Source organism: Pan troglodytes, chromosome X, assembly GCF_028858775.2.
Source record: "Pan troglodytes isolate AG18354 chromosome X, NHGRI_mPanTro3-v2.0_pri, whole genome shotgun sequence".
In the NCBI taxonomy this organism is placed as follows: domain Eukaryota; kingdom Metazoa; phylum Chordata; class Mammalia; order Primates; family Hominidae; genus Pan; species Pan troglodytes.
In genome coordinates this window covers 57,130,266-57,148,129 of record NC_072421.2, presented here as the reverse complement: position 1 = coordinate 57,148,129, position 17,864 = coordinate 57,130,266, and the positions used below count along the sequence as shown (strand labels likewise).

Below are 17,864 nucleotides of genomic sequence, written 5' to 3'. Positions count from 1 at the left end.
TGGTGACGCCCTGCTGCCCAGGTTACCGTAACTCCATGCATAGTGGGAGATGCAAGGAGCTGCCAGGAGTTGAAAGAAGGTGGTAAATAGAGTTTATTCTCTCCACCCAACATGGCCTGAGGCTGACTGCCTCAAGAATTACACAAGGCAAGCCTACTTCACCGTAGCAGGGATTAATTTTCTTGTATACATCACACAATTCAGTCCAACAAATACCAGCTGGCTGCCCAGGGACCAATCTCAGACAGCTGCCAGTTTTTTTTCATCTTTGTGTTTTCATTATTTTCTATTTTTAATTAGGTACTTTAGACACTTGAGAGATTTCACACGATGAAAATTTATGTCTCTGGTATCTCCTGAAATTGAAACAGAATGACAACAACAACAAAAACAAAAACGTGAGGATTAGGGCCCTCATTCCAAAAAGGATACATGCAGCTGGGCCTTAGGTAGGTCTCAGTCCAGTTTAGACTCCGAATACCCTCTCCAGTTGGCCACACTCCCAGCTGGCCTGCTTCACTCTAATAAAAGGCACAGTCATTCCCTGGAAGTGTTTGCACTTGTAACTGGCGCCACACCCTGGAAAAACTGCCCCTTTGACTTGCTTTGATCCCATTTGCTTTTTAATTTACTTGTTTTATCTTTACCCCACAAATACTTACTTCAGGTGGGCTCTCTGCCAGGCACTCTTCTAGGCACAGATACTGATGATGTAATAATGAATGAAAGAAGCAAACTAAAATTCTTACCCTCGTGGAGGTTTCATTTTAGTGTGGGGGACAGACAGTAGCCAAAATAAATAAGCAATTATAATGTATTTTCATAGTGTCTAGTGTTAAATAGAAAAACATAAAGCAAGGAATTGGGATAGAAAATTTCAGGAGGGAAGCTGAAACTAGATAGATAAGGTGTCCAGGGAAGGCCTCACTGAGAACTTGGCTTTTGAGTCTCCCCTGAAGGCAATGGGAGAACTGACCCTACAGCTGTCTGGGGAAGGAGCATTCCAGATGGAGGGACAGCACGTGCTGAGGCCCCAAGACAGGTTTAGGCCTGGCATGTTTGAGGAGCAAGGAGGATGTTATCATGACTGGAGCTGAGTGAACAAGGCAGAGAAAAGCAAAAGGTGGTTTCAGAGAGGTAATGGGGATGAGGGAGAGGCAGCTTATAGCCCTGTAGGTTTCAAAATGCAATTTGGCTTTTACACTGTATGTGATGGAAAGCCATCCACGTATTAATAGTGGAGGGGAGACAAGGTTTCTCTTAGTTTTACAGGATCACTCTGACAACTTGCAGAATAGTTTTTATTCGTATATGATGAATAAAGGGAGAATAATTAGTAGGCTATTCCAATTATGTAAGTAACAGATAATGGTGGTGATTTCACCATCCTGGTGGTAGTAGACGTGGTGAAAATTAGTTGGATCTGGCTGTTTTCAGGTACACGCTGCATGTTTTCCTATTTGATAACGCTGTGCAGTGGAAGATAAATATGAGTCAAGGACTACACCACGTTTTCTGGTCTTCTTTTGAAGATTTTCTTAAGAGAAAACAATTCCCAGTGAAAACCATAGATGACAGAGTTGGGCTCTATACTCAACGCCTAGATTGGGTATAGAATACTAATGAAGTGATCTCTAGAAAATGAGAAACTGACCCAGAAATTCACTGATAAATGGTTGTTATCGGCCTCCCCGCTCTGGATAACTCTCATAGCCATTATATCGGAAACCACTGATATGTTATTTTGGCAATGGGCCAACAGGTACCCCAAAGGGAGTTTGTCACTGATTTAAAACCGTTAGTGAAAAATTTAATGTACGGCTGTTCAAAAGTTCTTAGTATTCAGACAGAGCTTAAACCTGTATTCTGTTTGGATAAAGGACAGATGTTTATACTTCAGTAGATTTGTTCAAAATTCATTACGTATATCACGTCCCATTTCCCGTTCCCCAAGCCCATGTGATATTATTGGCCCTGAGGATACATGAGTTAAAATGTAAGAGAGTTTCATATTAATGATCAGTGATGGGATCACACTCACACAATTAATCAGTCTTGGTCTGTGCACTCATCACAGTTAAAGAGATATGGTCAGAATCCTCCAACTCTTTTCTTTAGGTCACTACTGGACATAGAAGTTGACACTGTGGAATTCAAAAGTTTTTCTTTCCTCTCAGAGATTACAGTACATTCCCTAATAACTCATTTCCTATATTTATTTTTGGTAAGTAATGATTGGTTCAAGCATATCTGTAATATTTTTGCTTTCTCTTTCAGATTGAAATTGTACCACATCTCAAGATAACTTTACAGTTATGTTACAGTTAATGGCTCAGAGGACTAAGAATGAAAAGTCTTCTTTACTCTTTGCAAGTTTGTAACCATTTGAGAGAACAGCACCATAATGACACAACTGGAAGTCAAAATATCCCCTTTGTATTTAATAAAAGCTGAACTGGAGGACATGGCTAGATAGGGGGCTTCAAGGACTTCCTAATATTTCACCCAAACACAAGCATAACTGGATAACTATGGACATCTCTGGTATGGCCATAAAGCTTATCCTGTGTTTGAGAATGAATTAGAGTGCCTATTCTGTCCAAAAGAAATAGACCCAAGAGATAAACGGTTTTTCACATGTCCAACTCCTCTCACACTCACCAATTAGAAAAGTCTTTGAGAGATATGCAGCCAGGGGAATTAGTGTGCTATTTGGCAAATGCTATACACAGTACTTCATAGAAACAAAATGGAATTTTTTAATTTTATGCAGTTAATATGTTGTACAATATACCTGAGAATAATTTGCAATGTATTGTAGTTAGAGGTTAGATATTTTCAGTGTGGCTTGAATGTCCTTTTAAAAATCAATTTTGGAGGCATCTGAGATAAACTATGAGCTGCTGAGCTCGCTTGTTTAAATAAGTAATAGCACATATTAAAGAGGGGCCTCACAAAGTGAGAGCATGATTCCATTGACTCCCCTAAAATCTTCTTGCCTCTGTCTTGAAGGAAGTAAACTATACCACTGATTGACCACAGGAGTGGCTAAGTAAAACCACTAGTTTAAAAGACACTAAACAGTGGGCACATGAAAACTCTTTCACTAAAAATCACTAAACTTTAAAATGTTGAATAAAATATGACAGACCTCCTTTTAAATGTATAGCTGAGCTTTTAATAGTGTGAGGGAAGTCCACAGGGATCAACAATTAAGAGAGAACTGCAAACAACAGTAGTAAGCACATAACCTGATGCTTTGGCAACATGGAAGGAGAGGGGTGCTGTCTTAGTAACTAAAGGATTTTAAAAAGAAGATAAGGCCTTAAGTTCGATAAATTTGACTGTTGGAAACTAAAATCTTCTCACCTGCCTTTCAACTCTCCATACAATAGCCCGAAATATCTTTTAAAAATGTAAACCAGATTATGCCACCCTCCTGCTTAGAATGCTCCAAAGGCTTCTTATTGCAGATGATATACAAAACAATCTTCATGCCTTATTCTGCATGTGCTAGATCATGCATTCTCAAACAGGATGATATTGCCCCCAAAAGGGGGAAATATGATTGTTGGTGTGAGAGGTGGAATGATATGAAGTTTTACAATGATTTGTGTCCTCCAAAGCTCAACTGTATTTGATAAAATCTTATACTTTAGAACTTAAATCACTCTTGTTTTCTTGGATATTACAGAAGCATTGCCATTGAGCTCATGGAAGATACATGAAATGTATGCAAGACCAGCACTACAAAATCATAGCAAATAGATGACTTTGATTGTAGGACTTTTCAATCTATTGCTCATTCTTGAAGTCATATGTCAAGAAGTGGCCTTTGTGTACCTACTGGCTGCCACTGACTGACTATGTTTGATCCTCGGTGTCTTGTGTGTGACTTGGGCTTTGAAAATTAAATAAATATAGTTAATATTTAACTTTACAGAAGTTATTTAACCCATCATTATTTATGTCAAGTACTAAAAAGAAAAAATGATAATGTATGAATATCTAGCTGCTAGTTACAACTGATTTTGTCATATGAAGGAAAAGTGAAAAGTTAAATTCACAAAAATAACTTTGAAGAAATTAATTTAATGTTTTCCATTGTTTCACCTTTGCTAGAAAAATGTTGTGAATAATTTTTTAAATGTGATTACATTACTATTATGTATTTACATAAATTGCCAATTTGCATACATAATTTGACTCATTATAATTTATGTAAGTAAATAAATTCCATTAAAAGTCACTTAGCAAATACAGTTATACAGTTAAGTTAGATATTGCTAGCTTTCTAATTTTTAATTTAACTACTACCTTCAAATTTTATTCATACTTCATCCTGCATACAGGTTGATTATGTATAAAGTACAGATATACATGCATTTATTGACTAGATCATACAGTACATCATTGGTATTCAAATTTCATGAGGGGACAATTAGGAAAAAGAAAAAAATCCTTATAAAGTCATCTAGTGGGGAGGGGACAATAATGAAATAAGAATGAAGAAGCAGTGCTCTATCTGATCTCACTCTTTTCTGATTCAAATATGGTCTCTGTTTTCACTATATATTACAGCCATACTAACATTTTTCTATTCTCAAAGGCAAGAAGCTTGTTTCCACTTCAAAGTCTTTATGCTAGAGTTATTTCTTACTCCCAGAGCTTTTCATAACTTTTCATAACTGGTTGCTTCTCATATTCAGGTCTTAACTCAAATATCACCTGTTCAGAGATTCTCTCCTTCTACCCCATAACCTTGGTTTTTCTTGCTCTGCAGTACTTATCACTCTGTGAACTTGTCTTTTAGATTGTTTCTTTATTTTCTGTCTTACTCCACTAGAATATAAACTTTGAATGCAGGAATCTTGACTATCTAATTCATTCTAGTACTGTAGTGCTAGGAAAGGGTCTGGAACATAGGAGACACTCTATAAATACTTGTTTAGTAAGTGAATTATTGCATGACAATTTTATATTTTCAAATAACCTATTATAAATCCCCTTTGCATTTGTTGGTCCTTTTTCCTGTATTGCCAGTTTTCTTTCCTATTGTTTTATTTTTTCACAAAACTTAGACATAGGTTTTGCTATATAGTCTACTAATTTTCTGTTTTTTCAATTCATCAGTCTCTGCATATTTTAGTTATTTCCTTTAAGTTTCCATGGCTATCTATAATGATAATTTCTAGCTAATTTTTAAGGGAAATAGTCATTACTATACATTTGTCTTTGAATAGAGTGCTGGCTGTAACTGGCACATTTTAATATGTTGTGTCCTCATTGCTATCATTTCTCAAGTTCTCTGTTGTTAATTTTTAAAATTTTTCTTTTTGATTCAATAACTTCGTGGAAGATTGCTAAAAATTTATGAATACTGGGGGAAGGCCAGACAAAGCACATATATATTCTTAAATAAAAGAGAGTCTTCTTTATCTGGAAAGGTTCTTTTACATCAGCACGGGTAACGTTAAGAAGGAAGAATATGGCAACATTGAGAAAAGACAAAGATACCTACCTCATCAGCAAAATAGGCACCATCAACCCTCAAAATAGATGGAATGAGAAATGTCACAATTAGATTGCATTCACTTGTTATCACAGCATTGTTTGAAGTAGCAAAAATAGCTGGGGGAAAATCTTGAATGTCTATCAATACCAGAACTTTTGAATACATTGTGTTTATGTATCATTTGAAATATTATACAATTATAAAGAAGATGTTTTAGAAATATATATAGATGTGTCATTGCACACAAATGTAAAGAGTATGATCCCACTTACGTTAAAAAGTGAGAAGGACTTCCAAATTCCTATATTTACGTTTATATTTATATATTGTTGTAATAACATAGAAAATGGTTTGGAAGAATACATACCAGGGATTTAACATTGGTTAAGTGTGATTGAAGGTGGAACGTGAGAACACTGGGACATCCTGAGAGGTGGCAAGGAGAAAAAGGAAATGAGATAGAGAAAGGTCTATTTCATTCATTATAGATCTTTTCATTGTCATAAAGATTGCAGTAAACCATACTAATTTTTGGTAATTTTGAAAGATGGCCTTAACTAATATTAATGCATGACATTTAAAAAATAAGTGATTAGAATGTTATTTTTTATTCTCATAAGATTGAATATCAGAATCACCTCCTTAAGACAAAGAAATCTAAAGTATATGGAAAATAGATGTGAGGTGGAGAGACTGGAGTCCGGAAGCCTACCTCTTCCTATGAGGAAAATATAAGAGGCTCATCACTTTGTTGACAGCATTTATTTAGGGAGTTATTTGCTAATCCTGGTATATTTTTTCTTATAGTGCAAATTAGAATGATGCCTTTTTACCTCATGCTTGTTTTTTAGATAGCTCCTTATTCCTTATCTGCAACTGAATACTGGATTTTTTAAGTCTGGAAGTAAGGTCCCATTTCCTGATATGGGAGCTGGTTGTATGAATGAGTGCCCGAGAATGTATTGTTTCATATAATTTAAAAGTATAACGGTATTGTCTAGGGATACTATATCATTTAAGTCTGGGAACGCTAAGCCATTTAAGATGCCTTCAACTGCAAGTAACAGAAAACCCAGAATCAAATTGCTTTAACTATAAAGAAATTTGTTACCTCATAACTTGGAGTCAGAAGTAGGACTCCAGGGATGGTATGATCAGCAGCTAAACGATAAGATCAAAGTGCACGGAGTATTCATATTCTCTCTTCTTCCATCTTCATTACATAAGTATTGCCCTCAGGATGATTACAGATATTCCAAAGGTCATATAAAGATATAGCATCATCCTAAAAAAGAAAAGGTAACATTATTTCCTGCTTCTCTTTCTTAAGAGTAAAGATTTTTTTTTCAGAAGTCTTCCAGCAGACATACTATGATGCTTAATTGACCAGGATTAGATCACATGCCCAGTGCCAAATCAATCACTTGCAGGAAGAATGGCATCACCATGACTAGCTTAGACTAACCTTTTAAAGTGAGATGAATATTCAAAAGTCAGTCAGTGGCCATGACCACCTACATGTACAAAATGTGTCACTAGGACAGTCTCCCTCTTTTTGCATAGCCTGGCTCCATTCTCTTCTTTGGGGTGCCTTCATTCTCAGTCTATTGATGATAGTAAGATGAATACAGCAGCTTAATCCTCATATCCTTTCAGGTTCACTCTCCTCCAACGGAAATTGCCTCATGCATAGCAGTTTGAGTCTCATTGGCTCTGACTAGGTTGAATGCTTATTCCTAAACTAATCATTGTAACAGTAATTCCATACTCTGAAAAGTCAGGCTTATGTTGTTCCCAAGAGGAAAACTGTGGCACTATTACCAGAAGAATGGTGATAAGATGCTAGGCTGCAGTATCAATTGATGCCTATTACAGTTAAATATATTTTGCAGCTCAGCACCTATATAAACCTTTCTAGCCATACATACATGTCCAAAGATCTCTCTAATTTTTACTTTGGCCAACTACTGATAGAGTATGAATTGTTGTCTATTTGGAAAATATCTTTGCAAGAATAACTGCTACCTTAACTTTTTAGACAACAGATTAGTTAATGATTGTTTTTGAACTTCAAATAAATTGAATAGAATAATGTGTGCCCCTTTGTTGTCTGGCCTCTTTTTTCAACATATTTCAGAGATTCATTTATGTTTTTGCATGTAGTTGTAGCTTGAACATTCTCACTACTGCATGACATTCCAATGTATGAATATACCCCAACATATACAATATACTGTTGATGGAAATGTAGGTGTTTTGTAGTTTGAAGTCATTACAAATAGTTAAACACATTTTTTTCTTTTTCAAACCACTACTGAGGTATGATTTACATACACAAAGCTGTACCTATTTAATGTATACAACCTAATGATGAACACATGCATTTTATAATAAAAAATAGGGTTTGAGATTTCAGTAATAGGAGACTAAACAATTCAAAACAACTTTCCCTAAAATCTGAACAAATTAACTAAATCTGAACAAATATAGTAAAAAAGAAAATCCACTCTCAATGGCATCTAAAAGCTGAGAAATACGAAATAATTACCTAGCTGAGATAGGAGGACAACAGGTCCAAGAGGCAAACAGGGCATTTGGTGGATGTTTTTCTACTGGCAAAGTTTACCCATTCTAGAGGGAACCACTGAAAGACTTCGATGCTCAGCAGAACTTGTGACTGCTTGTTAAATACATGAATACAGAATCTGGAGTTCAGAACCTTGGTAACCCCCCAACCCCTTACTTTTCATTGAAATTCCAGGGTTGAAATCTTAGGAGTAACAGTTAACCACAGCTTTAAAAAAGCCCTCACTGAGCTTCATCCCTGGGACGCAAGGCTGGTTCAACATATGCAAATCAATACACGTAATCCAGCACACAAACAGAACCGAAGACAAAAACCACATGATTATCTCAACAGATGCAGAAAAAGCCTCTGACAAAATTCAACAGCACTTCGTGCTAAAAACTCTCAATAAATTAGGTATTGATGGGACGTGTCTCAAAATAATAAGAGCTATTTATGACAAACCCACAGTCAATATTATACTGAATGGGCAAAAACTGGAAGCATTCCCGTTGAAAACTGGCACAAGACAGGGATGCCCTCTCTCACCACTTCTATTCAACATAGTGTTGGAAGTTCTGGCCAAGGCAATCAGGAAAGAGAAAGAAATAAAGTGTATTCAATTAGGAAAAGAGGAAGTCAAATTGTGCCTGTTTGCAGATGACATGATTGTATATCTAGAAAACCTCATCATCTCAGCCCAAAATCTCTTTAAGCTGATAAGCAACTTCAGCCAAGTCTCAGGATACAAAATCAATGTGCAAAAATCACAAGCATTCTTATACATCAATAACAGACAAACAGGGAGCCAAATCATGAGTGAACTCCCATTCACAACTGCTTCAAAGAGAATAAAATACCTAGGAATCCAACTTACACGGGATGTGAAGGGCCTCTTCAAGGAGAACTACAAACCACTGCTCAACGAAATAAAAGAGGATACAAACAAATGGAAGAACATTCCATGCTCACGGGTAGGAAGAATCAATATTGTGAAAATGGCCATACTGCCCAAGGTAATTTATAGATTCAATGCGTTCCCCATTAAGCTACCAATGACATTCTTCACAGAATTGGAAAAAACTGCTTTAAAGTTCATATGAAACAAAAAAAGAGCCTGCATTGCCAAGTCAAACCTAAGCCAAAAGAACAAAGCTGGAGGCATCACGCTACCTGACTTCAAACTATACTACAAGGCTACAGTAACCAAAACAGCATGGTACTGGTACCAAAACAGAGATATAGACCAATGGAACAGAACAGAGCCCTCAGAAATAACACCACACATCTACAACTATCTGATCTTTGACAAACCTGACAAAAACAAGAAATGGGGAAAGGATTCCCTATTTAATAAATGGTGCTGGGAAAACTGGCTAGCCATATGTAGAAAGCTGAAACTGGATCCCTTCCTTACACCTTATACAAAAATTAATTCAAGATGGATTAAAGACTTAAACGTTAGACCTAAAACCATAAAAACCCTAGAAGAAAACCTAGGCAATATCATTCAGGACATAGGCATGGGCAAGGACTTCATGTCTAAAACACCAAAAGCAATGGCAACAAAAGCCAAAATTGACAAATGGGATCCAATTAAACTAAAGAGCTTCTGCACAGCAAAAGAAACTACCATCAGAGTGAACAGGCAACCTACAGAATGGGAGAAAGTTTTTGCAATCTACTCACCTGACAAAGGGCTAATATCCAGAATCTACAATGAACTCCAACAAATTTACAAGAAAAAAACAAACAACCCCATCAAAAAGTGGGCAAAGGATATGAACAGACACTTCTCAAAAGAAGACATTTATGCAGCCAAAAGACACATGAATAAATGCTCTTCATCACTGGCCATCAGAGAAATGCAAATCAAAACCACAATGAGATACCATCTCACACCTGCTAGAATGGTGATCATTAAAAAGTCAGGAAACAACAGGTGCTGGAGAGGATGTAGAGAAATAGGAACACTTTTACACTGTTGGTGGGACTGTAAACTAGTTCAACCATTGTGGAAGTCAGCGTGGCGATTCCTCAGGGATCTAGAATTAGAAATACCATTTGACCGAGCCATCCCATTACTGGGTATATACCCAAAGGATTATAAGTCATGCTGCTATAAAGACACATGCACACATACGTTTATTGCGGCACTATTCACAATAGCAAAGACTTGGAACCAACCCAAATGTCCAACAATGATAGACTGGATTAAGAAAATGTGGCACATATACACCATGGAATACTATGCAGCCATAAAAAATGATGAATTCGTGTCCTTTGTAGGGACATGGATGAAGCTGGAAACCATCATTCTCAGCAAACTATCGCAAGGACAAAAAAACAAACACCGCATGTTCTCACTCATAGGTGGGAATTGAACAATGAGAACACATGGACACAGGAAGGGGAACATCACACACTGGGGCCTCTTGTGAGGTGGGGGTAGGGGAGAGGGATAGCATTAGGAGATATACCTAATGTAAATGAGGAGTTAATGGGTGCAGCACACCAACATGGCACACGTATGCACATGTAACTAACCTGCACATTGTGCACATGTACCCTAGAACTTAAAATATAATTTAAAAAAATAAAAATGAAAATAAAAAAAAGCCCTCACTGAAACTACAACATATCTGCAAATTGCTTTCCATAAAAATTGTATAAACTTTCACTTGCATCAGCACTAGATATGAAGCTTTTTCATGATCAATGACATTAAGTAATATTTTAATGTTCTTTCATACTTTGACTGTTGAATCAAGATTATTATTACTTCTATTTTTCCTTGTAGATGTTATTTTATTAAGTGTAGTTGTTCTGTTAACATCCGACTCATCCCCTCATTCAAATACCATAAGTATCTGAATAAGAAAGATACCATTAAGCATTGTTTTGTTTACAGAGTTTTTGGTTGGTTCATTTGCTTTCTGTTCAATTTTATTTTGCTGCTTTTTACCTTTTAATAAATCAAATATTGATACTGGTACAACATTAGTATACAACCTTTCTCAAAATATTTAAATAATTATTTCAACATTCCTTAAAGAATACCCAACGTTTCTCCACTGATTTATAAAACTATAACTTTAATTATTTCTTATAAAGTTATTCTTTTGCAAAGCTTTCTATTCCGATACATAGATCTGATTACTGGTTATTGTGGAAATATTATGTCAAATGTCCATTACTGGGAGAAAAGCCAAATTATAAATCACTTTAAAATTGAGTTTTACGGACCAAGTGCAAGATATGTAACAGATGCTCAATAAATATTTGTTGAATGAAAAAATCGATTAGAAAACATCTAATTTCCTGGAAAAATTAATAGACATGAATTGCAGATAAAAAACAAATCCCAGTTTTGCAAAAGTTTAGGAAAAAGGAAAAAAAACTATGAGCATTAATATTTTGCTGTGAGGCCCTCAAAAATGAGAGATGGGACTGCAGTTGATGATTTTCCTCTTAATATTAATTTCCTAAAATGTAGATAGTGTTCACATTGTACATGCAATTATCTTGCAATAAAGAAAAGGAAAAAAAAATCCCTCAAAAACAAAAACAAAAAAGCCAGGAAATATCAGTCAGCAAAAATTAGGTAGAGACTGGGTCAAAATGGCAGACTTACCATAGTGAATTTCTCTGTTCCAACTCCAAATCCTTTCAAAAAGAGGAAAGACATATTTACGTGTAAAGAATAAATCCATAAGGGCATGGGACGGGGCAGGGGCAGGGGTGGGCGCGGGGGTGGGCGCGGGGCGGCAGCAAGGCGAATTCCAAGAAGATGGAAAGCAGGACAGGCGGACTAAGAAGGTGGAGGTGGGAACCAAGTGGCCCTGATACGGGTGAGGAAGGGGCCACAGGGTTCCGAGGACGACTGTGGCACGAACTACTCCGGATTTGGAAAGAGGCGGAGTCAGAGCCTATAGCTCCGCCGGGGCTACAGGCTGTGTGGTGGGCGTGGGAGCCTGGTGGAGAGGAGAGCCGGGTGTTTGACAGGAAGAGGAGGCCTTTCTCTGGGCAGGAAGCTGCGCTACGGAAAGAGGGAGGAGACTGCCGCGGCGACAGCAGGGACTGGTGGAATCCCGATGTGGCTGAGGGGCCCCCACCGCCAGCAGGGAGGCGGAGGGCTAGCGAGCCAAGCGGTGGGGACGCCGCTGCCTTCCTCTTTGCCTGCCTTGCCGCCCTCCTAGACACGCTCCTCATCTACGGATCCTACCCTCCCAGCTCTTGCAAGCATTCACTCGGCCGGTCGCCTGCTGACCCTCCTTCGCCACAGGCTCGTAGCGGAGGCAGCAGTGAGGTGTCCGATTTGGGCACGTGAGGCCCGCGATCCCCGGCGGTGGACGCCAGGCAGGGCAAGGCCATTAGTGGGCGCCAGAATGGAGAGGGGGATGGGAAGGAATCCAGCAGGAGACATGGGGTGGAGGTGGGCGCCAGGCAAGGGTGGGGTGGGGGAGTGCGGTGGACGACAGGGAACGGGGGTAGGAACGGGAGCCAGACAAGGATTTGAAGGTGAGCTCCGGGAAGCAAGGGCGGTGGGTACCAGGGAAGTGGTTAGGGTAGGCAGGGGGTGTTGTGGACAGCAGCTGGGACGCTCAGGGAAGGAGGGCAGTGGGTGCCGGTCAAGGCCTCTTCGCAAGGGGATTGGAAGTGGACGCCAGTGGTAGCAAGGGGTTCCGGGAGGGCAGTGGGCTCTGAGCTAGGAGGAGGTGGCCCAGCCACTTCTGCAGAGTTCCTAACCCCAGACAGCTCTACTGCACCACCCCAGCCCTTCCCCACAGCCCAAAGGAACTTAAGAGGGAGAGCACTGCGGGCATGCAGCCAGGATTTCCAGCATTGCTTCCAGGCTCCTAGGGGAAACTTAGGCACTAGCGCAGACTACATCCAGACATGGCTATAGGGAAAAGTTTGCCTTGTGGCACACTGGGTGTGTCTCTCTATCCTCTCTCCTCCCCCAGCAGGCATGAAGACCCCCAACGCACAGGAAGCCGAAGGGCAACAAACCAGGGCAGCTGCAGGACGGGCCACTGGGTCTGCAAACATGACAAAGAAAAAAGTCTCCCAAAAGAAGCAGAGAGGCAGACCTTCATCCCAGCCCCGCAGGAACATCGTGGGCTGCAGAATTTCTCATGGATGGAAGGAAGGAGATGAGCCCATCACGCAGTGGAAAGGAACCGTTCTGGATCAGGTGCCTATAAATCCCTCTCTTTATCTGGTGAAATATGATGGAATTGACTGTGTCTATGGACTGGAACTTCACAGAGATGAAAGGGTTTTGTCTCTTAAAATTCTTTCTGACAGGGTGGCATCATCTCACATTAGTGATGCCAACCTTGCAAATACCATAATTGGCAAAGCAGTGGAACACATGTTTGAGGGAGAGCATGGTTCTAAGGATGAATGGAGGGGGATGGTCTTAGCTCAAGCACCTATCATGAAAGCCTGGTTTTATATTACCTATGAGAAAGATCCTGTCTTGTACATGTACCAGCTTCTAGATGATTATAAGGAAGGTGACCTCCGCATCATGCCAGAATCCGGTGAGTCTCCTCCAACAGAGAGGGAGCCAGGAGGAGTTGTAGATGGCCTAATAGGTAAGCATGTGGAATATACCAAAGAAGATGGCTCCAAAAGGATCGGCATGGTCATTCACCAAGTGGAAGCCAAACCCTCTGTGTATTTCATCAAGTTTGATGATGATTTCCATATCTATGTCTACGATTTGGTGAAAAAGTCCTAACTGTTAGGGTAAAATTTGGCACATGTGTGGAAACAAATGTATAATTTGTAGACATGCAAAAAATGTTGCCTTTCAGTGTATTGAAAGCTTATGGAATCCCTGATAACTAAACATCTTTGCCAGCATTAACTGTTGTTTTGCTCTAAAAAATACAAACTTGTGTGTACATGACATGCTGTGTGTAAGCCCTTTGTCTTGTTGAAAAGATCGGGTGTGTTTGGTGAATGGGGCATGAAAAGAAGGAACAGCTGTCAGAGAGCTTGTGGCTTAGAGGAAAATACACAGAATAAATTGAGTAGAGAGGAACACAAAGAACCTTAGAAGAGGTCCAGAGTAAAGAGGAGAAGGATCAACCTGACAGGGTCTGTGGAGAGGATAAAGGATACTCAATGGAAGAGGCTATGGGGGTTAGAGTGTTGGAGAGGTTAGAAGAAGAGGGCCACTGAGGAAGAAGGAGTTCAAAGAAGAAAGACTGACAGAGGGATTGGGAATACAGGAAAAGAGTTGTGGGGTGTGGGGCCCATGAGAGATCGGAAGGCCCAGGAAAATGTTGGACTTCTGGTAGTGTCCACATTGCTCTTCCTGGCTCTATGCACAAAGGAAGTGGCATCTGTCAAAGATGCCAGATACATTGGAGGTTCCCTAGAAGGGCATTCTGACAAAGATGACTCAGTAAGGTTAATCAGGAGGAAAGTTTATACCCGTAAGGCTTTTCCTGTTTCAGGGAGTTCAGGACGCTCCTACCCAGCAGAACCCCAACCCTCAGCCTGAACACACTAACACGGTGCCCCACATGTGCTGGGCTGCGGGCTGCCTCCTCACATTTGTCCTGCGCTAGATAAACAATCTTGGTAGAGGATGGGTTAGTGGGTCAGAACTTAAGAGATGTGCCATCTTGCATTTGGAAAGTACTTTATCCAGAAAAAAATGGAACCTTACTGAACTCAGGAACAGCAGTCTCATCACACCGGTTCCTTCTGCTGGAATGTTTGTTTTCTATCTAGAGACGAGGGGCATCAGAAGATTGAGCCTAGTGTTACTCTCCAGGTTATGGGGAGTTCCTGACTGTCCACGCTTCTTTCAGCAGCTGCCTGAAACCACAGGTGGTTCCGACAAATAATCCACTAAAAGAGGCCTGCTGTCCCAAGAAGCCACATTCTGGTTAGACCTTCCCCACAAAGCTGGTGTCTGCAGACCCCTCACAGGCACCTGTTGGCCAGTCTTGCCTACCCCAGCTCACAGAGACCTGTGATGGAATTCTGGTCAGCTCTTTGTTTCCAGGTGAGGCAGATGCCATGGGGCAGTTGGGCTGGGAGTTGTGACTTGGTATAACTAACTCATTCAGCTGTATAATGTCACAAAAAAGGGTCAAGGCTGGTGGGGAGAGGGAGCAGCAACCCACAAAAAGTCCCTCAGAACTATGGTGTCTGATGCAAAGATAGATCTGTGTCTTTCTCTTCCTCCCCTCCTTGCCTTTCCCAAGTCTTTCTCCTGTAGCCCATCTGAAAACCCTGTCACTGCTTTCTGCAACCACACCGTTCACTAAATTATACCTCTGACCCCAAGAAAGAGTGCTGGTGACTCCCTGCTGCCCAGGTTACCCTAACTCCATGCATAGTGGGAGATGCAAGGAGCTGCCAGGAGTTGAAAGAAGGTGGTAAATAGAGTTTATTCTCTCCACCCAACATGGCCTGAGGCTGACTGCCTCAAGAATTACACAAGGCAAGCCTACCTCACCGTAGCAAGGATTAATTTTCTTGTGTACATCACACAATTTCGTCCAACAAAATCCAGCAAGGTGCCCAGGAACCAATCTCAGACAGCTGCCAGGTTTTTTTCATCTTTGTGTTTTTATTGTTTTCTATTTTTAATTAGGTACTTTAGACATTTGAGAGATTTCACACAATGAAAATTTATGTCTCTGGCATCTCCTGAAATTGAAACAGAACGACAACAACAACAAAAACGTGAGGATTAGGGCCCTCATTCCAAAAAGGATACATGCAGCTGGGCCTTAGGTAGGTCTCAGTCCAGTTTAGACTCCGAATACCCTCTCCAGTTGGCCACACCCCCCAGCTGGCCTGCTTTACTCTAATAAAATGCACAGTCGTTCCCTGGAAGCGTTTGCACTTGTAACTGGGGCTACACCCTGGAAAAACTGCCCCTTTGACTTGCTTTGATCCCATTTGCTTTTTAATTTACTTGTTTTATCTTTACCCCACAAATACTTACTTCAGGTGGGCTCTCTGCCAGGCACTTTTCTAGGCACAGATACTGATGATGTAATAATGAACAAAAAAGCAAACTAAAATTCTTATCCTCATGGAGGTTTCATTTTAGTGTGGGGGACAGACAGTAGCCAAAATAAATAAGCAATTATAATGTATTTTCATAGTGTCTAGTGTTAAATAGAAAAACATAAAGCAAGGAATTGGGATAGAAAATTTCAGGAGGGAAGCTGAAACTAGATAGACAAGGTGTCCAGGGAAGGCCTCACTGAGAACTTGGCTTTTGAGTCTCACCTGAAGGCAATGGGAGAAATGACCCTGTAGCTGTCTGGGGAAGGAGCATTCCAGATGGAGGGACAGCACGTGCTGAGGCCCCAAGACAGGTTTAGGCCTGGCATGTTTGAGGAGCAAGGAGGATGTTATCATGTCTGGAGCTGAGTGAACAAGGCAGAGAAAAGCAGGAGGTGGTTTCAGAGATGTAATGGGGATGAGGGAGAGAGGCAGACAGCTTATAGCCCTGTAGGTTTCAAAATGCAATTTGGCTTTTACATTGAGTGTGATGCAGAGCCATCCATGTATTTATAGTGGAGGGCATACAAGATTTGTCTTAGTTTTACAGGATCACTCTGACAACTTGCAGAATAGTTTTTATTAGTATATGATGAATAAAGGGAGAATAATTAGTAGGCTATTCCAATTATGTAGATTACAGATAATGGTGGGTTTCAGTATCCTGATGGTAGTAGACATGGTGAAAATTAGTTGGGTCTGGCTGTTTTCAGGTATACCCTGCATGTTTTCCTATTTGATAACGCTGTGCAGTGGAAGATAAATATGAGTCAAGTACAACACCACATTTTCTGGTCTTCTTTTGAAGATTTTCTTAAGAGAAACAAATTCCCAGTGAAAACCATACATGACAAGTTGGTCTCTGTACTCAATGCCTGGATTGGGTATAGAATACTGATGAAGTGATCTCTAGAGAATGAGAAACCAACCCAGAGACTCATTGATAAATTGTTGTTACCAGCTTTGCCCCTCTGGATAACTCCCCTAGCTATTATGTAGGACTTTGTTGCCTGATATTGAGAATTGAGTCAGCCAAAAACATTGGAAGTTTAATGTTATGAGACACAGGCAGCCATTATACCAAACAGAATCGAAAGTAAATGCTAAGCCTTGCTAATGGTACAGTGCAGCTCTGTCTCTACTTTGTCAGGCACAGCTGCTATAAGGAGAAAAATCATTAGAAATGGGGCAAGTGATCTCTGTGCTTAATGGAGATCAAATTCCATATGCATCCATCTTAGTAGGTTGGAGAATTTTCATGAGGGAAAGAATCAAGCTTTTATAGCTCTGTTAGATATGGATGCCCAAGTAAACTCTTCTACTGAACTCCTGGAAGGAGAAAGCATCCGAAATTAGGTAACAGGGTTTGGCCAGGTTTACAGCAGGAGAAAGAAAGAAGCCAATATGACCTTGTGAACAAAACTTTTTAGGCCAATTCTGCGTACTGATGCTGCTACCTTCACATCTGAATATCACTGGGAACTGATGCTTGTATTTCCCTGTTTCATAAGTGGCAGATGAAATTTCACCATACACAGATAAGTACGAGTGGGACACATAAATTTATCTGTCACCAGGTTTCCTATCGCTCCCTGGTTGATCCAACACAAAGTATAGAATTCTAGGAAGAAAAAAGAAAATCTGTGCCCTGAGTAAATATTAATACCTATAGGAGGCGGTAGTAAGAGATCCAGGATCTTTACAGAACGGCCTTGTATGCCCAGTGCAAAATCTAAC

At 40.0% G+C, this 17,864-nt stretch overlaps 2 protein-coding genes across 12 annotated transcripts in view; one reads left to right on the top strand and one right to left on the bottom strand.

Moving 5' to 3' along the window:
* Window positions 1-12,112, bottom strand: part of FAAH2 (fatty acid amide hydrolase 2) — a 399,339-nt gene extending 387,227 nt beyond the window's left edge. The window contains exons 1-2 of the mRNA XM_054676505.2: window positions 11,716-12,112; window positions 6,627-6,800 (exon numbers count right to left, since the gene is read on the bottom strand). The gene's annotated coding sequence lies outside the window, so the exon portion shown is untranslated. The remainder of the gene's footprint in view (window positions 1-6,626; window positions 6,801-11,715) is intronic.
* A 7-nt stretch (window positions 12,113-12,119) lies between these two features.
* On the top strand, window positions 12,120-14,001 carry LOC465663 (spindlin-2). 11 transcript variants are annotated; one of them, XM_009439174.3, is made up of 3 exons: window positions 12,120-12,390; window positions 13,052-13,278; window positions 13,582-14,001. In XM_009439174.3, the coding sequence occupies exons 2-3, from the start codon at window positions 13,054-13,056 to the stop codon at window positions 13,828-13,830; spliced, it is 474 nt and encodes a 157-aa protein (XP_009437449.2). In that variant the 5' UTR covers window positions 12,120-12,390; window positions 13,052-13,053; the 3' UTR covers window positions 13,831-14,001. The 11 variants fall into 11 exon arrangements, with proteins under 11 accessions (XP_009437449.2, XP_063660117.1, XP_009437448.2 ...); XM_063804047.1 differs by having other exon boundaries at window positions 13,049-13,278; XM_009439173.3 differs by having other exon boundaries at window positions 12,120-12,445.
* Window positions 14,002-17,864: the final 3,863 nt, after the last annotated feature.

What these genes read in the sequence shown, in the direction of transcription:
- LOC465663 (XM_009439166.3), top strand. Translation starts at nt 12,470, where the DNA reads ATGGAGAGGGGGATGGGAAGGAATCCAGCAGGAGACATGGGGTGGAGG. An exon ending in AGCCAGACAAGGATTTGAAG is followed by an intron (nt 12,603 to 13,048) that starts GTGAGCTCCGGG and finishes CTCCTCCCCCAG; the next exon opens with CAGGCATGAAGACCCCCAAC.